The sequence below is a fragment of the Pinus tabuliformis genome, chromosome 4_1, assembly GCF_031772625.1.
Source record: "Pinus tabuliformis cultivar Carrire ecotype Pingquan chromosome 4_1, CPIR1, whole genome shotgun sequence".
NCBI lineage: Eukaryota > Viridiplantae > Streptophyta > Pinopsida > Pinales > Pinaceae > Pinus > Pinus tabuliformis.
The window spans coordinates 77,576,927-77,600,083 of NC_142303.1; the positions used below are offsets into that span (position 1 = coordinate 77,576,927).

General features: G+C 39.3%; 1 protein-coding gene and 1 pseudogene across 1 annotated transcript; one reads left to right on the forward strand and one right to left on the reverse strand.

The window, feature by feature from the left end:
- The first annotated feature begins 8,305 nt into the window (after positions 1-8,305).
- Positions 8,306-11,453, forward strand: LOC149174242 ((E,E)-alpha-farnesene synthase-like). Its single transcript, XM_089419252.1, has 10 exons — positions 8,306-8,494; positions 8,609-8,796; positions 8,900-9,012; positions 9,128-9,348; positions 9,441-9,541; positions 9,698-9,793; positions 9,897-10,112; positions 10,213-10,351; positions 10,576-10,824; positions 10,943-11,453. The coding sequence occupies exons 1-10, from the start codon at positions 8,354-8,356 to the stop codon at positions 11,240-11,242; spliced, it is 1,764 nt and encodes a 587-aa protein (XP_089275378.1). The 5' UTR covers positions 8,306-8,353; the 3' UTR covers positions 11,243-11,453.
- A 3,357-nt stretch (positions 11,454-14,810) lies between these two features.
- The window catches only part of LOC149174243 (vacuolar cation/proton exchanger 3-like), a 33,632-nt pseudogene continuing 25,285 nt past the window's right edge, over positions 14,811-23,157 (reverse strand).

Below are 23,157 nucleotides of genomic sequence, written 5' to 3' on the forward strand. Positions count from 1 at the left end.
TCAATTCATTTTTTTTACACAATGCACTTCTGTGCAATTCCTTTGGCTTTCTGCTGCCACACACATTCTTATACATCCAGTGTGCATTAAAAATCTGATGTCCTTGTTTTTCTTTATGTGTTTCTTTGCATGCTGCATTGCATATGAAGAAAAAAAACATTACATTTTTCACTGTTGTGTATCATACTCACTCTGCTGTGAGTATGTTTTCTCACATTACATAGAAGGAAACTACCTTCCATTGCCATGAAAAAATTCAAAACTGCTGTTCATTCTAATCCATGTGCTCCAAAAAAAATTTCAAAACTGCTGTCTTATGTTCTATCTTCCCACTGCTGTGAGGGTCTCCATGCTTTGCATTTTTCTCTTATCTCGCTGCTGCTCTTTACATTTCAGCGCTGCCATCTTTTCTTCTTTATGCATTTCTGTGCATATTGCATAAACACAAAGCAAAAACATTGCTGATTTCATCACTGCTGCATATTTCCTTCTAGAGGGATTAACAAAGATTTAATTTGCAACTGCTGCGCTGCAATACATCCTCCATCAACAAATGACTGTTAATACAGTTCAGCAAACAACAATTACAAGCTCCCCTTTAATGTGTGCTTGTCTTCTTTTAGCAGACTCTTCTCAAAACAAATTTAGATCCACTTGGGAGTTCAAGGGGTTTTCAGATTGCCTTTCCTTCCTTCTCCATACTTGTGTAACTTTCTTATTTTGCATGGGTCTAGCTTGTGTAAGAGCCCATGTCAAGTTACAGTCTCGTGCCATATGCCCAATGTTATGACACTTGAAACATTCAACATTGTTCATGAATAACATTTCATGATTTCTTCTAAAATTATTTCTTGGAGATTTTCGGGGACCACAACATTTATCTTTATGAAATGCTCTACAGTCTTTTGCCATATGACCATAGTTTGAGCAAGCATAACAATAACCATAAAATGAACTTTGGTACCTGGGAGATGGAGGTTTTCTTGATGCACTTCTGAATCCTTGCAGCCTTGAGATCCTTTGATAATAACCATTGCCTCTTGCCTCTTTGACATCAGCTACATTTCTTCTTGGAGATGGTTTTCTACTTGGAGCAGGATCTCTTCTATTGCAGCCTTCATTTTTCTCCTTGCCTTTGCTGGAACTAGGAGCATCACCATCTCTTTCTGGCTTCTTCACATTTCCTTTGCTTAAAGCATCCTCATCCTTGTTTGAGGGTTCACCTACATACCCAAGTCCTGATTTATCAAATGGAGATCTGTGATAGCTGAGCATGTCATCCAATGCTTGAGAGCTCTTCATTATTTTGTTCATCCCTTCAACCTTTTTCCTGAGGAGGACAATCTCTTCTTCTAACTTTTCACACTCATTATTTTTCTTTGCAAGCTGTCCCTCAGTTTCTTCCTTGCTACGAGTAGCTTCAGCTGCTACTATTTTGAGGGAGATAATATCTGTCTTCATTTTGGAGATTTCTGCTTGACTGCTTTCCATTTTCTTTTCAGCTCCTTGTGCCTGCTTCCCGGCTTCTTGTAGTTCGGACTTAAGGGAGGAGACCTCTACCTTGTACTGTCCAATCTCTTCTACAAGCTTGTTCACTCTCTTGTGTCTTTGTTCAAGTTGACTTGTCAAGACATCTGCCTGCTTCTTTGCTTCATTCAGCTGATCTGTCATGGATATGACTTCTTCATGATGTTTCCTCTTGCATTGATCAAGCTCCTTCTTGAGCTTGGCAAGCTCTTCATCCCTTTCTTTTACTTGAAGCTTGATGAGGTCAAGCTTCTCATTCTCAGCTTCTATGATGGGTTCATAACTTTCTTCTTGACTCATTTTCATGGTCAGTGCTCCCTTTGCATGAAGGTCATGCAGTCTGTCCCATATATCCTTTGCTGATGTGTATTTCCCTAGATTCCTCTTCACTGAATCAGGGAGTCCATCCAAGATTAGTTTTGCTGCTTGTGCATCATACTCCATGGATTCTTCATCCATCTTGCTGTCATCAATCACTGACTCCCAGACTTCAATCCCCTCAGACATTAGAAAAGCCCTCATCATTATTTCCCATACATCAAAGTTTCCATCAAACTTTGGGGTTTCAAATAAAATGTATTCAAATAAATTGTCTTCTATTTTAATAGAGGAGGGAAACACATTTTTAGCAAGCTTGGAGGCTTTCTTCTTTGACCTCGCCATTCTTATCTAGGCTTTAAAAACTTGACTGTGTTCTCTTTTAAATCACTGACTGTTCCTTTCACAGTAACAGAAAGGAAAGCTTTGAAAAATACCTTAATCCTTTTCACTGAGGCTTCACACTGCTGGAGAGGTTTGACTGCTGCAACAACACCTTCCTTCAGCTTCTTTGAGTCTTCAAAGAGCCTGGACTAGCTCTGATACCACTGTTGGGTATTTTTAAATGGGAAAATACCAAAAACCATTCAAGCAAATACCACAGAGCCAATGCTCTGTTTCCACTGTTCCAGGATCTTTGCAGAGAACCTCTTTCAAAAAGAATAACTCAAAACAGAGTATTACACAGTCATAAAATCATTTCAATTCATTAAAATATAAAGCCTCATACAAACTTCATCCTCTTTCACTCAGAGGGATTTACAAAAATTACTTTCACCCATCAAAAACAAAACTCTGTCTTTTCTCTCTACCTGAGAGTTCACTGTGTTGGGTTTACTGCTGTAAAACCCATTCTTACATTCACTGCAGTGAAAAACAACTTACTGCTGTAAAAACAAAATTTACACAGACTTACAAAAATTCACTCAACCATTTTCTTTATGCACTGTTGTGCAAAACCACACATGGTTTTTTGGCTTTTACTGCATCTTCGTTTTACAGTGCTTCACTCAAAAATTTAACCCACGAGCCCTTTTCATTTGGCTCACACTATTCGCTACTGCACTCTTACATATCTCCCATAATACAATGTTAACTCAAAGAAAATATATATATGTGCTCCACAGTTTTTCCATATGCACTGCTGTGCAATCATACTTGGCTTTTCGCTGCTCCTCTGGTTTTTAATGGTCAACACATTACAACTCCTGAGCACCTTACAATAACCACCTGCGGGCTTACATAATATATATATAAAACATATAAAAAAATGTATAAAACTATACGCCCATACCCATTTAAAACGGGCCACCAAAAATTACGTACAGCCACCAACTCCATTAATTTCATCACCTACGGCGGTCAACCAATAGGACAAACACTCCACGCAATGTGATTAATTTGCTGCAGGCCCGTGCACCTTCAAGAGATCGACGGCTGACAACACGCAACCAGATCGGACGATGGAGAGGATATCGGAAGGCACTTAACTGCTGAGCTTTACCTCCCGATGGGTCAAAGTTGCCTACGTCAGGCGAGAGCCACGTGCCTGCACCAAAACGCATCGGAGCTCAACAATACGGAAACCACTTTTCATGGATGGCGGTGCGATATGATTCTGGGCAGTTTTGTGGTTTTGCAGGCGGTTTTGGAGAGTGCAGTACGGCTGCGTTGAAATTATATTTTCAACACATTCTTTTTAGTTGCACCTATTTTAATTTGACCATGATTTTTTATTAAAGAAAAGAGAAAAGGGGATTTTAATACTCTTTCTTTTTTCATAAAGGAGAAAGGACCTTAATTAAGGTTTTTTCTGTTCAAAAAATGGGGAGAACTTATTGATAAAAGGAAAAAGGAACTTCATAATATTATTTTTTGGATTTAAAAAAGGAGAAAAGTATCAAGGCATTCAGAGATGATGCGCATTGAAGAATATCTATATGTTCATTCGTTGATGCTTTGATGCTAGGCGGTTATGAAATCTTTATGGCTGGTCATGCAAACATAGTTGTAATGATCTTATTTGTGTGGTGATTGGAAGCTTCAATTGTCATTATTAGTCCTCTTTTATAACAATTTTTCCTTTTGTGGCTAGTGGATATAAACTTGCCAATTTGTTTTTTACAAGATGGGTAAAAGATCGCAGGAATTTCGTGAGAAGAATACAACATATGAACTTCGTAAAGAGGTTATTCAATTGAAATCAGTGGTAGCCCTTTTGCAAGAAGAAAATGAAATACTTAAAAATAAGTTGCAAACTTCAGTAGTTGAAAAAATCTAGAAGGTTGACCATTTGGAATGAACCATGGGAAAATATTTCCAAATTCTTGTAGATGAATTTCAAGAGAAGATGGACCTTCTTGATGACTTGTAGGAGGAAGTTGAGTTTTCTTCTGACTCAAATTTGAAGAAGCAACTGAAGAACAAAATAAACAACATGATATGGAGATTGATTATTTAAAAGAAACAATGATGGAGGAATATCATTTTTTAAAGCAAGATCATGATGCATTGCCACAAAAGCTAATTGAGAAGGATGAGATTATTCAAAAGCTACAAGATTCTGAGAAGGAAATTGAATTGGAATTTAGTCATATCCAACAATTAGAGATGGAGATGGTAAATTTTAAGGTGCCAAGCTCTTCTTCTTCCACACTTGACGATGCTGATTTTCAGAAGGCTGATGCAGATGATCATGAATCATCACATGCTATTGCCACACCCAGTTTTAAAAAGCATACTACTGGTATTGGATCGAGATTTTTGAGTAAAATGGGATATACTGGTGGAGGAATTGGGAAGAATGGACACGGAATAGTTTCTCCTATTAACCCTGTAGTGCAGACATCAAGAGTAGTTCTTGGATACGATCTTGCTACTATCTCATCACCTACATCCAACTATGAAGTGCTTCCAAATGAAAATGTTGTGAAACCTAACTTTGAGTCTGCAAAAACAAAGACGGAGGCATATCCACATCATCATCAAAGGAAATAATCTAGGCCCTAGCATTCTTGGTCAATTACTAGTCCCATATTTAGATCATTACAGAAGAGACATGAAAGAATGAATCGCGGACTAGTGCCAACCATTAAGATCATTTGTGGATGGATCAATGAATGGTCATGGAATCATTTGAACCAATTCTTGAAGACTTCATATCGTTGTGTTGCATCAGTTATTCATTGTTGATTTCCACTTTTCCCTTAGTTGTGCTTCAAGGGGGAATTTGTTGTAATGAAGACGATTGATTCTTGCTCCTTTCACAGTTGCGTTTTAGTGGGGGCAGTTAGATGGTGACAAATGTTGTCATTTCTTTATTGATGTTTGTCATTATGTGATGGTGAGAGTGTTCAAAAAACTCCAGGAGTGTTGTTGTACAACATCCGAGATGAGTTTATCATAGTTGACACGCCTCATTATTTGTTTGTTGGTTGATGGTGTTGCTTCTATTTGAAGCCCTTGTCCTTGTTCTTTACCAACGCCTATTTTTTCTGAGGCTTCAATTCATTGCCTTAGATTCTATCACAACATTCCCTTAGATTCATTGATCTTACTATTATCTTTTCTTCATTTTTTACAAATGTAGGTTTTTAAGTATCTAGGCTCTTACATTGAGCTTTAGGTGTCAAGCTTGAATTTCAAGTTCTAGAGTTTGAAAGATTTTATCAACAATAGTTGCAATATTTAAAAAATTATAACAAAATTTGTTTGCAATTTAAAGAAGTTGATTTTTTTTATTATTTAAAATTGATATAATTTACCCGTATACAAAAATATACAAACAATTAATATTGATAAAAAACTAAAATTAACATTAGTTATAAAAATCCCTTGATTAGGGTGTGAGCCGAAGGGCGACCCCATCAAGGAAGTGTTAATGTCAAGTATGTCAAGGTACACCACCACCACCCCCTACACACTAGAGGCCATGGGTGTGGTGGTCCTCTGCATGCATAAGGATATCATCACAGTGGAAGGAGGCAACATTATTTTGTTAAGTTTTCAGTCTGGTGGCAAGTGATCTGAGTGGGTTGTAGGTCATCTCTGCGCCCAAATGATTGTAGTGTAGTGACTCTGGTGAAGGGACTTCGCGAACAATGAAGTGCAGGGTCTCCAGAAGTGATGTTGGATTCATTGGATCCAGGCGAGTGTAATATGGTATGTAAATTATTCCCCCCCCCCCTCCTCCATGCATCCGAGTGTCTGGTTTTGGAATTGGGTTCTGCATAGGGGAAATTTGCTTGCGGGTGGGGGTTAATTGGGCTGGTGGAAGTGTCTGGTGCCAGTAGTTTGGAAGTAGGATTTTATCCTCACCAGATACACCTCGGTGTCGATTAGCTATGAAATTATCCTCTCTTGAATAGGGTTAATTAGACTCTAGGGCAGGGGTGTTAACCCTGGGGAATGTTGTAGTCTGGTTGTTATGCAAATGGGCCTATGGTTAGATGGCTTTCGGGGCTTCGCACCTAGGTCCTATGTCGAAGCATCCGTGAGATCGTTGTCAAGGTGCTGCGTCACCCAAGCATCTACGAGGATGTTGTTGAGGTGCTGCATCACCCGGGGTATGGGAATTATCATAATGGTGCTAGAGCTAGCTGTGAGGGGCTCTGAATTTTCATTTTTGGTTGTTATGCAAATAAGCTTGTGGTTGGTTGGCTTTGGGGGCTTCACACCCATGGCTTGTGTCGAATCATCTACGAGGTCGTTGTCAAGGTGCTGTGTCATCCGAGGTATGGAAATAGTCATAATGCCACGGGAGCTGGCTATAATGGGATTAAAATTTGTGCTTGTGGTTGTTATGCAAACAGGCATGGGGGTCATGGCATTGAATTCTTGGGTGGGTTGGCAAACTTCGGGTGGCTACAAGGGTTGTGAGTGGCAGAGAGATAATGCATAATTTTACGTCAATTATAGTTTCTTTCTCCCATGCCAGGCGCGTAGAGAGATAATCTCTCCTGGGCGCGAAGGGCTTCTAGGCTCGTGCCCTCACCTGCACAGGGATTGATCAACTCTTATTTCATTACCAAGCACCGGGATTGTGTTGCGATGGCAAGAGAAACAGAGGCTAGCATCCGAGCAAGAGGATGATCCCAGTGCCTCAGGTGGGAGACGTGGCAGAAAATCGGTTGCCAGCCTCATTAATGAAGCGACCAAAGCATGCCAAGAGGGGACCGATGAAGAGATTAGAAGTTTGATTGAGGTATGGGAAGCCGCCCTGAACTGTGTGGCGAGCGCAACAAAGATAGAGATGGAGGATTGGCGCATGATAGTGTTAGACTCTAGGCATACTCGTGACACAGTTCAAGAAGACCCTGTACCTGTATTGGATTATGAAAAGCCTCCTAGGCAAGGCCCTGGAGAAAATTTGAGTGAGCATGGCGACAACAGTGTAGGAATTTCCCAACTACAAACAGTATTTCTAGAAGCTACAATTCCAAATGCAAAAACATAATGGACGCCTCGGTTTCATTGAGAAACACTTCCCTTGTCTGTTCTCAAAGACAGTGCTACTTGGTTCCAATGCCAAGGATCTGGCTTTAGTCAAATCTTACTTGGTTCCAATGCCAAGGATCTGGCTTCAGTCAAATCTACCTCCACTGAGTAGGATCATTAAACTATTAATTGGTTTTAAATTAAATAAGTACATATGTGGATAGCTTTCACTTTTCAGTTTGAAGTCGTATTGAAAAACATATATTGAAAAACATAACTTAAATAAGTGAAACATATTAAATCCCAGAATACGCGCTTTTCAATTGAAAAACATAACTTAAATAAGGGAAACATATTAAATCCCATAATACACGGCGATGAGTTTTGAAAACTTATTAGATTTAGATTATATAATTCTCGGAGAATTGCCGGCATAAAATGACAATTTCAACATCACGATAATATATAAATAATAAATATTTTTGAATTAAAAAAAAAAAATCAGTAAAAATCGCATCATCTTATGACCTTTTTATATACACAAAAGTCATGTACTAAATAATAATAATAAATCATTTTGGGTAGTTTTTTATATATATGTACTAAACAATAATAACAATAAATAGTTTTCAATACGCAAAAGCCATGTTCTTTTTTACGACAATGAACCAAGGGGGCCACCTCATTCAAACAATTCGGACTGGATTGATTGGGTACAAAGCAGACTTGATTTATGAAGACTGAGGCACGTTGAAATGGTCTTGGTCCACAAAGGAGACGGATATTGGAGTCTACAAACGAGATTTGACTTACTTACTTAGCCTCCAAACCAGACTCCACTTAGATCTTCACGTGTTACAGGTGAGCGTATGTAGGTATGTTTTCACGCTCACCAGAACGCATTGATTGAATTTTGAAATGTCATTGGACTGGTCCCAATAGGCGGCGCTTGGTTGGACTTGTGGCACACAAGAAGAAACCCCATATATAAGGAACCGCAGCGACAGGGTTGTACCACAAATATTGGCCCTCCCCTTCCCCCTCCTTTCTATCTATCTCATCACTTGTACCCATGGCCTCCGTCGTCGACCAAGCCGAGCTGTGCAGCAAATCTGTGAGCATGAGTTCACCTGGTGTACAAAGACGCACAGGCGATTACCATTCCAATCTCTGGGACGACGAGTTCATCCAGTCCCTCTCAACGCCTTATGGGGTGGGTAATCACTAATTGGCTTCAGCTTCAGCTTCAATTTATTCTTCTGCCGATTCCTTCATCACATTGAACTAATACAATTGAATAAATTTCTTCTGATCCAATTAATTTCAGGCACCTTCTTACCGCGAACGTGCTGATAGACTTGTTGGGGAAGTAAAGGAGATGTTCAATTCACTTACAGTACTCACTCCCCACAATGATCTCCTTGAGCAACTTTGGATGGTGGGCAGCGTTGAACGTTTGGGAATCGATAGGCATTTCAGAAATGAAATAAAATCAGCGTTGGATTATGTTTACAGGTCGGTCAGCGTAGCCTTATCATCATTCTTTGTTGTGCTAATTTATATGTGGAATACAATGTACGTGCGATTATAACCATAAATGATCGATCTTGGTCTGCAGCTATTGGAGCGAGAAAGGCATTGGATGTGGTAGAGAGAGTGTTGTTACTGATCTCAACTCAACTGCCTTGGGGTTCCGAACTCTTCGACTACACGGATTTCCGGTGTCCTCAGGTACATTTTATTACTAAATCGGTGGTTTCAGAAAAGTTGAATCCTAGTATCTGTAATTTTTCGGCCTCTCTCATGGATCTGGTTTAATAAATGTTTTCATTTTATTTCATCTCAGATGTTTTGGAAGTTTTCAAAGATCAAAATGGTAAGTTTGCAGGCTGCTCTGCCAATGCTCAGACAGAGGCAGAGATGAGAGGCATTCTCAATTTATTTAGGGCCTCCCTTCTTGCATTTCCTGGGGAGAAAGTCCTGGAAGAAGCTCAAATATTCTGTACATCATATTTAAAGGAAGCCCTAAAAACGGTTCCGATCTCCAATGGTAGTCTTTCAGGAGAGGTGAGGCAGCGATACCCATTCAAATTCACAAAATAGCGTATTTTATTGTATGTGGTTAAATGTTTTTATAGCAACAATATTGTGGCTGGCAGATTGAATACGTTATTGAATATGGTTGGCTCACAAATTTCCCGAGATTGGAAGCAAGAAATTATATTGACGTATTTGGAAAGGACACTATTCCCTGTGTCAAGTAAGTACAGTATATTTATATTATATATTGGAGTAGGCCCATTATTTCATTTCATATAATATATATATATTGGAGTAGGCCCATTATTTCATTTCATCAAAGTCATCTAAATTAAGGGAATTTAACGTTAAATCCACTTTGCATTTAACTTTTCAGGACGACGACCAAGAACCAGAAGCTTTTAGAACTTGCAAAATTGGAGTTCAATATCTTTCACTCCTTACAGCAAAAAGAGTTAAAACAGCTCTCCAGGTAATGATCAGCTGTCTCCACGATTATTTATTATGACTTTATTACAGACAAATTCGGATTTGAGTGGTCTCATATTCAAAAAAATTATTTATTTTGTGTGCAGATGGTGGAAAGATTCGGGTTTCTCTCAACTGACATTCACTCGGCATCGTCACGTGGAATTCTACACTTTGGCCTCCTGCATTGCCACTGAGCCCAAACATTCAGCATTCAGATTGGGCTTTGCCAAAACGTGTTATCTTGGAATAGTTCTGGACGACATCTATGACACTTTCGGAACGATGGAGGAGCTCGAACTCTTCACAGCCGCAATTAAGAGGTAGAGGTGGTGATGACTAATTAGCTTCCTTAGATCGATCGATCGTTTAATCCAATAAAAAATAAAATAGCAACTAACTGTGTGTGCGTATGATGATCAGATGGGATCCGTCCGCCAGGGACTGCCTTCCAGAATATATGAAAGGCATATATATGGTGTTTTACGATTGCGTTAATCAAATGGCTCGAGAAGCGGAGAAGAGTCAAGGCCGAGACACGCTCACCTATGCTCGAAATACCGTATGGAAAATATTAACCCCATACATAGTACATACACATACACATTTGATGTGAAAAAACATATTTAAATATTAACCCCATACATAGTACATACACATACACATTTGATGTGAAAAAACATATTTATTTTCTTCTGATGATAATGGTCATAGGTTTGTAAAATATTGGGGTATCCAAACTCAGCCTCACTTAATTCGCTTTGCATGTACTGTACTGGTGTGCAGTGGGAAGCCGTATTTGATGCGTTTCTGGAAGAAGCAAAGTGGATGGCCAGCGGTTATATACCGACGTTTGAGGAGTATTTGGAGAACGGGAAGGTGAGTTTTGGGTATCGAGCAGCCACACTGCAACCCATTCTCACGTTGGATATTCCCCTCCCCCTTCACGTCCTGCAGGAGATTGATTTCCCATCCAGTTTCAATGACGCGGCATCTTCCATCCTTCGACTACGAGGTGACGTGTGCGGCTACCAGGTAAATTGGCATTGCAGCTTCTATCTCAAATCAAACACAAAGTAGTACAGTTAACTGGTTTTGGAGTTGAAATGAAATTGAATCATATTGAACGCATGGCATGGGATGGTGAATGCAGGCCGAGCGGAGCCGTGGTGAAGAAGCTTCCTCTATATCCTGCTATATGAAGGACAACCCTGGAGCAACAGAAGAAGATGCTCTCAATCACATAAAGAGCATGATAGAGGAAAAGATGAAAGAAATAAATTGGGAGTTTCTGAAACCAGACACCAATGTTCCCATCTCCTCCAAGAAACATGCTTTTGACATTCTGAGAGCTTTCTACCACCTCTACAAATACCGAGATGGCTTCAGCATTGCCAACAGTGAAACAAAGAATTTGGTCATGCGAACTGTACTTGAACCTCTGTCTCTCTAACCCTCCCAGATACAAATCACAAAGTATGTCATCTGGGTGGCATTCCTAGTATGTGTAAATGGTAGGCCATTTGTGTAAACTCCAAGGCACATTAGCCATTTTTTTTCCATGGTTGATTAAAGACTATGATTTCTAATAGCCATTTTTTTTTCCATGGTTGATTAAAGACTATGATTTCTAATAGCCATATTTTTTTCCATGGTTGATTAAATACTATGATTTTTGATAATTATAGTCCCCATGTTTTACATTATCTTATCTTTATATCTATGGGTTACCAATTCCTTTAGTTAATTTAAAAGTTTGAAATAATTTAACAATCATTTACTAATTAAAATGAAAGACCTTATTGCGTACATGCTACAAATGTTTATTTAGTAATTAAAATGAAAGGCCTTATTGCATACAAAGTAAAGGTTTATTGCATTACGTTACTATTAAAATAAGAATATTTTCCCAAAACTCAAGGGCACATTACCCATATCTATTTCAATTGTGTTGACTCAGTGGTAACGTAATTTTATGATTTTGAATTTATTTTTTATCGATGAGGATTGACTCCATATGTATAGGTATGGAGTTGCTTATTAATTCAAGAATTATTTAGAAAATGAAATGAAAGATTTTATGGTGTATAAATGTGTTTTTTTAATACGGGATATTTTTTTCGCTTATAGTATTATTGAATGGTAGGGAATATTGTTTTACATAGATAATATATTGTTTTATTAATTGGTTATGCATACATTTCACTAACCAATTTTATAAAGAAACCAATAAAACCATAAAAACAAATCTCATGACAACATTCATTCGATGTGTGTTCTTTGTTGTACCATGTTTGCACCCATTAATGAAAAATCAAGCTGCAACAATGACATATCAGTGGCTCTGACATATAGTAGAAAATAACTTGACGTCATGGACCACTGGGCGAGGTCCTATGTGGATTCTGAATTGCCTCCTGTTGTAGTCCTCTTTTATATCTAAAATGAAGTCTTTCATCTTCAAGAGGTTGAAAATAGTTGTAGAACAAACCTTTAAATCTGGGATCCCAGAGACAAGCGTCTAATGGCTCTATGAAAAAAGACTTATAACACGACCCAAATGTCTACATTCGGTTCTGCAAACCAAACACTAGGTATCCCGTGAAAATAAATTCATTGTTCTTTAATTCATTAGTCAAACGATCCTCAAATATGAATTGTTGAGAGATATTTACCACCCTTTTAGAGCAACAATATTTGATTCTTTGGATCATAATTGTGTTGAGAAGCTTCCATCCAAAAAACATGCATTTTTGGATGCGAAAAGGTTTTCCATCTTCTCGTATTTGTACATAAGCACCTACACGGAAGACACCCAAAACACATCAAAGAGGTGCAAGAAATGCAAGTGACGAAGTTTATTTTTATAATTACGTGACCAATACAAATGCACCTTATCCTCAACAGAATGGCAACCTACCCAATCCTCCCCCAATGGTGGTGCCTATACCAAGAGCTGGACTGATGGGTTCATTTATTCCTTCTCCAAAGGAAATTTCTCTCGAGGTGACGAAACCATTAGAAAAAAAATGATCTAGTGGTTCGCTCAACAGATTACTTGAGTAAATTCAATTTCCATTTAAGCTGAAGATTCTCTCTGAATGAACTTCAGGTCTCAATTCAAATGGATCTGTCATAGCCACATTGTGCACCTATAATAAAACACATTCATATGTTGTTACGATGGCAATTTGATAGATGCTTCACACAAGCTCGATAGAAAAGCAACATCCACATGATCTCTTTGCCACTGGCTCTTGTTAAGGTCCTGAATTGCCCTCTTTTTGACATCCCTTTTACGATCATCTCCATCTTTTTCACATATACGTTTTCTACATTTCCAAGCTATAAGGCCATCTAGGACATGCTCAGGCATAATAAAAGGTATCATTCATCATAACTTATAATCTATAGTTTCTTTGTGGAATATAATCAAAACATCTCTATGGATACCGAAATGTACAACTTCTATATCTAATCAGTGTTTCTGCAGCTCAACCCATGGTTAGACAAGTTCCTCCGAGCTTAAAGGAGAGAAAAATACATGGATGGACACTAAATGATAAGCATATAAACATCCACCTATCGCACCTACTTGCAAAATCACAGAGCTCGAGAATTTTGTGATAGAAAAATATTAAGAGGGGGGTGAATCAATATTTTAAACTACTTAAACTTTTCTTTTCTCATTTAAATTTCTATACACAACTGTTATGAGGTAAACTTGCGTATGTAAGTGACTGTGATGAAGACAAGTAGCGTATGTCCAGTTCACCAACTATTTGAGTTGATTAATCATCTGTTTAACTTGAACCATTACATCAATACTTCAATAAACATTAATTAAACAATAATCATATGCAGTAAGAACATAATAAGTCATCACACACAAGAAACACACGAACACCGAGATTTTTAGGTGGAAACCCAATGTGGGAAAAAAACCATTGTTGTTGCCGTCTCTAACTTCTTCCTTTATTATAAAGAGAAATTTCTTCAATACTTGTACTAGCGCATACTCGTACTAGTACGCAGGCACCCACCTACAGAAAGCTACAACCTTCTCTCGTTTTCCATATTCTATGAGAAGGAAGCTACAACCCCCTTATCTTATGTTCTTTGTGGATCACTTTTCAGAATATTTCAAACTCGATCCATTCCAAATATCAGACAAGAATATTGAAACCAACATTGTATCAAATCATTGAACCAACTTCATCAACAAATCATTAAATAAACCAAATATCGAATCTCAAACAACCAAAAAACTAGATCATTTCAATTCATTGTAAACTCCTCATCAAAATGTCAAACCACCTATTGTTCATCACAAAAACCAGATCTTGTCACTTCAAACCCTGTTCAACCTTATATCAGAATATATGTGCTATTATTATGAGACATACCAATGTATATATATGCTTTCCCTTCGACTAACCCACATATAGATCTCTAAACACTGAACCCTGAAACTGAATCACTGCACTATTGAAATCAATCACTAAAATGCATATTGAGCTTGTCACAGATCTCTGAACAAAATACAGATCGTCTCATAGAAGCATCATTCATAACATAATCAGTTCAACATCAATCAACACTGCCAAACATAGATCATCATGGAAGACTTCATCAGCCGACAACAACAAACAAAACAAGACTGATTAGACATCATATACCTCAAAACCCTAGCATATGTACGCAACCCTTATAAGGCACTTCTAGGTATGTATGTTCCTTTCAAGAAGCATACTCGCGTACAGATTTTCCCATTCTGCAGAATTGATACGCAACTACCCAAAATCTAATCCATGTATGTACACGATTTTTCTGAAGAAAAACTGTGTATATATCTGTAACTACTGAATAATACTTTTTCTATGCAACATATCATTAATCAAACCCAAATCTAGGCACATACTGTAAAAGACACATGTCATAACATTATCATCACAAATCCATCAACCTGTCCTTGTGTCCCACTGATGTTCTTGATCTATGAGGCCATAATCGCTCGCATGCTATGGGAAAGGGAGAGAACAAAGACCTAAAGTCGCTCTCATAGGCCCACATGTTAGTGACTGTGGACCAAACTTGTCGGTTTTGTGGAAGCGACCCCAGGATTTAAGCCCCTTCATGTAATTTGATGTTCCATCATGTACACGCATTACATGGTATAATTAAAAACAAACGTTTTACTTAATTGCCATAACATAAATGAATCAGATGAATCTTTGTATAGTGTTACTCAAGGCCAATGCTAGAGTAAATAAGTTTCTAGGATACAAAATGCAAGTGATGGTGATTACATCGAACCAGTAAAATATATGTTGTTATCACTACCATGGAGAATAGAGTAACCATCTCCAAAATACGAAAATCGAGGTCCATGGGTTTTCCCATGATACACTCTAGAACAGTTATGAAGGGAATCTCAAAAGAGGAGCAAAAAAATTTTAGAATCCGTTCACTATGAATTTGGGAGAGAATAAAATGCCTTATAATCAAACAAACCAATATAATAAAATCCTTTATATACAGGCCTTACCACGAACATGGGAATCTGTGTGGAAGAACCCATAGCCACATCGAATGATATATCCTACAACTGATAGAGATATGTTCAAACCTTCAATTTTCAAAATCTTATTAATACCATGTAATTGATAATAATAATTATCATAAGGAAGAAAATGGAAAAAGAAGAGAGGTTTTCATAAGACAAATAGTGAGGAAGCATCCATCACTAAAGATTTGAATAATTTAGTTGTTGAATGTTAGATATGTTACAATTCAATTATAAATATTGACATCATGCAATATAAAACAAGTATAAAAATCCTCTAGGGAAATTTAGAGATCAATGCATTGTAAGTTTTCCCTTGTAAGGAAGTAAGGAAAAACATTCTAATTTATAAATCTGCAACTTATGAGATTGTTCTTGAGAGAGAATAATACAACGTGAGCATGCTCAGCTGCATTGCCTATGATCAGTAACAAAATTATACTGATAAAGTTCGCAGATATTTCCCATGATTCTTCCATGTCCTGATCAAACCATTGAGCTTTCTCGTAAAGTAAACAAGAACAACATCAAACTATCAGCTAAATTAGTTTAACATTTGCAAAGAACTATTTTTCACCTCAATGGTCTCAACAATATACTCATAAAGTAGGGATATAAGTACAGTAAGAGTGCAGAGCCAGATGATGGAACTAATGAGTCCTATGGATGGTTCTTCCAAATTTTCTTCCTCTTTTGTTTCTTGCAATATAAGTATAATGTGTTGTTTGAAAATAACTATCAAGTGCGAGAACCAATGAAATTTCTATAGTCACAATTTATTACTTATTTATTACGTGGCCTTCTTCAAATAGTTGTCTGTGTGTCTTTAATTTGAAGAACAAATATGCAGCATAAGCTACTAGCATGATAATGCGACTGAATCTAGATATTTTTAAAGTGGATACAACTACGTCACTATATGCCATAGACCATTGAAGAGCCAAGGGTAGCACGAGATACAAGGAGGCCATCATAAGAAGGCTGGAATTGATTCCAGAAACAACCTGCACATCATTTAGCAATAGTACAACACCTAGGGTGAGTCCCCATGAACGAGTATCTAGATCTGTCAGGAATTTTTTGGTGTCCTAATTATATTAATAAATGAAAAATGAAAAAGAAAAGAAATATCACTTGCCTTATCATGCCTCTTCTCCTTTTTCATGTTTGCTAATCTCCCACAGAAAATAGATGTACCAAGCACAAGAAGTAAGTTGGAAAGTACAAACCCCAGTAGAGAATATGATCTGAATTGGATCTTAGAACACTCTCTAAGTTTTCATGAACTCTTTAAAAATCATGCCAAAGTTTCAAAGTCTTATAAAGATCAAGCTTATCATAGATATCCTCGTAAAAATTGCAATTTGTGATCAGTGTGGAGCAACGAGGACCCTCAGTCAAGCGCACAGACCGTCAGCCCATGGTAATGTGCGTTGCCACGAATTAGCAAAACCAGAGATCATTTCAAGAAACGGGGGTAGTTTCTGATATGTGATTAGTGACAAGTCACTAATAGCATATCGCAGGGCAAACCCCTCAAAGAAGGAAAAGCGCCCGGACCTGAATTAATTATAAAATGCAACGGATACTGCACCGATTCTGTTAGAAGCAGGGTCCCACAAAAACCGGCAGGATATCGGAAGGGCTTCAAGAGGTAAGTGGTTTCAACCGAGTCCTCTCTGATGCCACACAATGGGTGCCACATTGATCCGGATTTAAACAGGAACGCAACAAATTACAGAGACAACCATATACACAAAGATGCAGCAGAAATAATACTTCATTTCATTAATGGAAAATACTGAAATATGCTTACAACCAGAAATGGAACTAAACCAGCTAGGGCGATGGTAGCTTATCTCTGAGAAGAGATGTGATGGCTACATGCCTCTGAACTGTGTTACAATGAGGCTCGAAGGCCTATTTATTGTTGAGAAACAATGGAAAACCCTTAACATTCCAAAACCTAACCCTAGGAGATGAAACGCCAAACTGTGGGCCCCGTTTCGGGTAAATTGGTACATCAACTTCCCGGGGTCGTAACTTTGGCATATGATCTTCGTTTGATGCGTACAATAGCTCATTAGAAAGATCTATCCGAGCACTATCATTGTTGGAACAGGCAAAAAACGTCGTTTAGGGCCTCAAAACGGCTCCGGAAGTTCAGGACCCGAAAAACTGCTAAAAATAGTAAGTTGTGCTACAATTAAGGAAACTGAAAATGCTAAGAAAGACAATGGTGGGGGTCCAGGTGGACTTGGCAGGTGGCCACCAATATCCACCTGGATCATTCCTCCCCCCTTAGGAAGCAATGGTCCCCAGTGCGTTGAGCTCCTCCATGAGATGAGGAAACTTCTGTTGAACTTGTTCCCTGGTGAGCCACTTGCCCTGCTGAAGGAGTTGGCCTGCTTTGACAACTCGATACAGTTGGATATTCTGTTGGCGAGTGTTCTTAATCTGTGTGTCCATGATTCGATCAGTTGCAGCTTGTTCCATGCAATCTGGATTTAATTCTGCGGGTTTGAGTTGTTCTGCAATGTCAGATGTGTCTAGCAATGGTGGAAAGTATGGCCGAAGGCGGTCCACAATGAACACTGGGTGCAGGCCAAGGAATAGGGGAATGCTGAGCTCAAATGCATTGTCTCCCATAGCCTTAGTAATGGTGTAAGGACCATATCGGAGTGGTCTCAATTTCTGATAGGCTCCAGTAAGGTGTTCCTTTTGCAAATGCAACCAGACTTTGTCGCCCACCTGAAACTTGTGTGGCACCCAATGTTGATCATGTCGCTGCTTGTGTTATAGAAATTTTTGTGCCTTACAGCATTGAGCATGAAATGTCCATAATCTAAGGGATCCGAATTCCCTAAACATGTTGTTCCTACCCCTAGAGGAATAAGGATAACAAGCCACAGCAATTCACAGAAGTTCTCCACCTGAAATTACTCAAAAACAAGTCAATTCAGGATCATGTCAACTGCTCCACTGGCTATCTGCGCTGAATGTCAATGGCTCCACTGGCTACCTGCGTTGAATGTCAACTGGAACAAAGGCTACCTGCGCTGAACGAGAATGGACAAGTGGCAGGCTCATTTCTCAAGGTGTCAAAACCCAGGAAGCTTCCAAAATGACACTTGCCTCAGGGAATTCGACTGGTGATGAGTAAGAGGTTCCAAATCTCCAAGTGGAAGCAAGAACCTCCAAGTGGACTCAAGAACTGACAGAGGGAGAGGACACTAGTCAGATCTCATGCTGACTCATCCTCTCTCAAACATCTATATATGGATCTCTCTTCCATGAGATCTGGGGGGCTGGAATTTTGTTATTGCAAAGAATTGCTGTTGGTTTGAGACTGGAACTATTGGGTGCTTAATGCTTTGAAGGGGCTGAAGATAGGAATTCCATTTGCTGGGAAGGAGATGCTGGATTGGAGCCCTTTGGGTTGTATCTCTTCCTCAACCTTGTTATTCATCAATAAAGCTATCTTGGTTTCTCCTATATGCTGATGTTTTCTTGATGTATGATTGCATTAGTGTATTTGATTTGTTTCTAATCCTGAATCATTTACGAATATGTATATTTGCCTTTGTGTTGTGTTCTTCTCTTGTCGCAAGTAGCTGTTCTCTTGTGATCTCACAGGAATCAAGTAGCTGTTCTCTTGGGCGAGCGAGGAGGCAAGTAGCTGTGAACACCCAAAGGGAAGAGGATCTGGATCAAGGGACAAACGGAAGACACCGGTAAGTCTATTGATCTCTCTTCTTTCACATTTCATAAAGGAAGAAACCAGTATAGCTGTACTCGTTTGTTGCTAAGGCACTGTCACACCTTAGGTGGATAGGATCGTCCTGCATAGGCATTTTTCCCCACAACAAATTGGTGACTCCACTGGGGAAATTTGTTTTAGTCATTTCATCTGTGTTTAAATCATTGTTTGCTTCATAGACTCAACAGCATCGAACTGCTTCTGCAAAGTAGATTGTTGTTGCCTTGATCCTTCAATGGATTTTGGATATGATCTAACAATGGACTCACAAATGATGTGATGATCCTTTGTGATAGTCTTTAGTACCCTCTCAAAGCATCCCTTTGTTTATACCTTGCTTGTGTTTCTGATTTGGCCTAAAACAGTTGATTTTTGAGCATTTTATGACCCAGAACCCAGGGGAAACGAGAGTTTCTCCTTCAGCGCAACTGTTGTGAAGGCAGTCAGCATTTCAACGCAGGTCCCGTGAGGGCTACCTGCGCTGAATGTCAAGTCCTCAATGTTGAGGTTGCGCTAAACCAGTTTAGCCTTGTGCAGCTGGGGTTCTCTGCTGTCTGTTGCCCTGTTTTGATCTCTGTTTTTTGCAGCCTTTAACCAGCATAGGTACCAGTCTGATAACTCCTTTTCTTTGCTTAGATTCCACCTCCTTTTGTACAAAAATACTGTGAGTGTTTTTGTGTGTTTGTGGAGTCATTTACAGTTTTCCTTTGCATTAGTAAAGTAGTCATCCTGTAGCCTTTGATTCAGATCTGATTGATTGTGATCTTAGAAGAGAGTTCATTGGCTGTTTGCAGATTGATTATAGATTTACTTTTGCTTATTGGTTTGAATTTGTCTCTTTTAAGTGTCAAAACAAGTCTTTATTTCGAAAATCGTTAAGTGTTGTAATCTCTTCTATCTTCTCTGATTTCGAAAAAGTGAACTTGTTTGTGTTGATCATTTAAAAGCAAATTCAAAGTTGTACAAAAAGCTTTCTTTGTAGGCATATATACTAAGAAAGTGGAAAACAAACACCTGCATTGTGCATTTGCATTTGATAAGTTTGCATGTTGGATTTAGGAAAAGTGCATTAGAGTGTGCTGATTGCTCTTTGAGAAAAGATAGTGTCTTTCTTTTCCCTTAGTAGCTAGGATTTTCAAAGTTGAAAAGATATAAAGCTTGCTTATCATCTTTAGACTGCATTTAGGAATTTGTATCATACATCTCGTGGTGAACCTTGAAAGGCAAACTTTAAAAAGATCAACCTAAAATAAATTGAATGAACTTAACAACGCTTTGCAACATAACGCACAACATAGAGGTCTAGGCTAGAGACGTGTTCCGGCGTCATAAAGCCTGGTGACTGTCAATCTCGTGGATGGTGGGTGATTCCTCCTGAGGGACGATAGCACCAGTACGGATTGTGCTCCCACGTACCGTCGCGTATATATTGGGAGACCCCTATAGGAATAAAACCTTTATCCTTAGGAAGCCGTGTTGGCCGCCTTACTGATCGCAATGCACTGAACACAGCATTCAGGAAGATCGACCGCCCGTACCCTAAAAGGTATTCTGCGGTTTTGCGAAAAGTTTGGCACACCCTCTGCCTAGAACTCCAGAGTAGTTCCTTTTGGCCTTTTTCAGACTCTATAACAGAAAAAGTCCATCCGAGCATTTGTCACTTCGGGCTCGTTAAAACATCGAAGGAGACTAGAGTCATCTTTAGCTTTTTCTCGACTCTTTAAAATTGAAAAAGCAAGTTGTGTCCAAGCGTCGTTAAAATTTATTTTAAACGGAATAATCATCACCTTTCCCTCGTTGATCTTCGAAGTTAGTCTACCCTCATCACAAAGTTCTTGTAGAATCGCTAGAAAATCTTTTGGATAGACTAAATATGTCTGAACAACCGTCGACATCCAGGACTGTGTCATCCGACACAGCAGCGGCAGAGCCTCCTGCCGCTACTCCAACGATGTTCGCTGGTATACCATCTGTCCCGGAAAATTGTCAACAACAAGCTGGAGTCCAATCAGAGACTGTTTAGACGACATGGTTAGTTCCTATTTCTTCATCCGGATTATCATCTGGTATTTCTTATGTTGAAACTCAACAAATTGATCCAATGTGTCTTCAAAGGCCAATCTACCCTTTAAGTACTGGATTGCCACCATATGGAGGGCAGTATGCCTTATCATTGTTCCCTCCCGGAGAACAACCATATGGAAGTTTACAACAAAGTTCAGGTCAAATTGGAATTACATCCAGCGGTTGGGTACCAATACTGCCTCAGCAACCAAGGGTTGCATATTCAATGCAACCAGTCCACCCTGTGTCGAATGTTGCCACTATACCTGGTATGGTGATTGCGTCGCAAGTACAAGCGCTACCTGTTGCATGTCAACCCCAAGTTTCTCGGGTTGCAATACAACAGCCTCTTGTCTCAATGACTCAATCACAACCTCAGGTTAGTGCCTCCTTATCTGGAGCGACTCAGGATCAAACAAGTACTATGACTCCTCATCTTGGTCAATCATCCAGTATTGGACAACAGTAGCAATCATATCAAGGACCTGAGCAACAAGTCTTTGTAAGTAATGGGCAACCATATTATAGTGGTTATGCCCATCAAACTTGTCAAAGTTGCCAGCATTATGCTGGTATGCAAAGACCCACTGCTCAGGCGATTCCATCCTATCCTGGGTATGCTTCGCCTAACCTGAATCAACAGTTGCCCTTTGTAGCAACTCTAGAATTACCAGATCTAAACTGGCTGATGAATGATCCAATTGCTTATGCCCCTTGGTGGCCATCGATTCCGCATAAACTTCCGTCAGATATTCCTAAATTTAATGGAAATCCGGGTGAAGATCCGTCGAATCATGTGATGACATTTCATCTGTGGTGTTCATCAAACACCCTGAATGATGATTCGATAAGACTTCGCCTTTTTCAGAGGACGTTAACGGGGCCAGCGACAAAATGGTATATTGAATTTCCTAGAGCTTCGTTCGACAATTTCAGTACCTTAGCCACGACTTTCTTAACCCATTTTCAATTATCGATAAGGTATGAAACGGGAACGAAACTCCTAACCAACTTCAAACAGACAACGGCCACTCACATATCTGATCATATACATGAGTGGCAACGTCGTCGTAGGATGGTAAAAACGTACATTCCCGATCAGCTATTAGCTGAATGGTTTATCAAGTCGTTACTTCCTGCCATAACGGAAGATGTGGCAAAGGGGGGAGTCGTAACAGAAGAGCAATTTATCGCTCGTGCGCAATATCTAGACTTGGTCTATACTCAGTCTGGCACGCTCTACGACAAAATACCCGACGCCCCTAGACCGGAATTCTCAATTCCTCCTCCTCCTAAATCAAACAATGACTCTCACGTCGGTGATGGCGTGATTGGCGCGACAGACACGAAATCGACAAAGGCTACATCTAAAAAAGCCGGTAAGATTTCCAGTCAAAATGCAAATGAGGAACTTCTTGCCTCTGAAGTGAATTCCGTGTCGACCGACAAGGGCAAACAACTGAAGCAACCAGGGGGCAAGAAGAAAAAGAAAGGGAGAAAAAGGAAACCCCCTGCGGGGTGTCATATATGCGATGAGGATCATTGGACGAGAGATTGTCCACATATAGCTGAAGTTAAGAAACTCTTTAAGAGTTCAAAAACCCCAGCAGTATTGACTGATCCGTTTCTAAGCCCGGGAACCAAACTGGTTGCTAATCAAAATGCTTCCCGATCCCAAGTGCTTATGTTTTCTGTCTCAAAGCAGCAAAATGATGCTTTGGCAAGGAATAAAGATTACGGGAATCCACAGGTGTCGAATAACAAGGCTAATGAACAACCTAGTAGTTCGACAACAACTTTGACCGAAGTTGTGCCAACCATCGTTCCTGAGCCAATGATAAAGTCGCGAAAGGGAGCAGTACACAAATCGACATTTAATCCTTGTGTGAAAATAGCACAGATAGAGGACCTGGACCAATCGTCGTCCGCTATGTCGACACTTGAGGTACCGCAAAATTGCTTCTCCAAAGAGCAAGCT

Coding starts and splice junctions, on each gene's coding strand:
- LOC149174242 (XM_089419252.1), top strand. CDS start 8,354: ATGGCCTCCGTCGTCGACCAAGCCGAGCTGTGCAGCAAATCTGTGAGC. Junction 8,495..8,608: donor CCCTCTCAACGCCTTATGGG/GTGGGTAATCAC, acceptor AATTAATTTCAG/GCACCTTCTTACCGCGAACG. Junction 9,013..9,127: donor CGGATTTCCGGTGTCCTCAG/GTACATTTTATT, acceptor ATTTCATCTCAG/ATGTTTTGGAAGTTTTCAAA.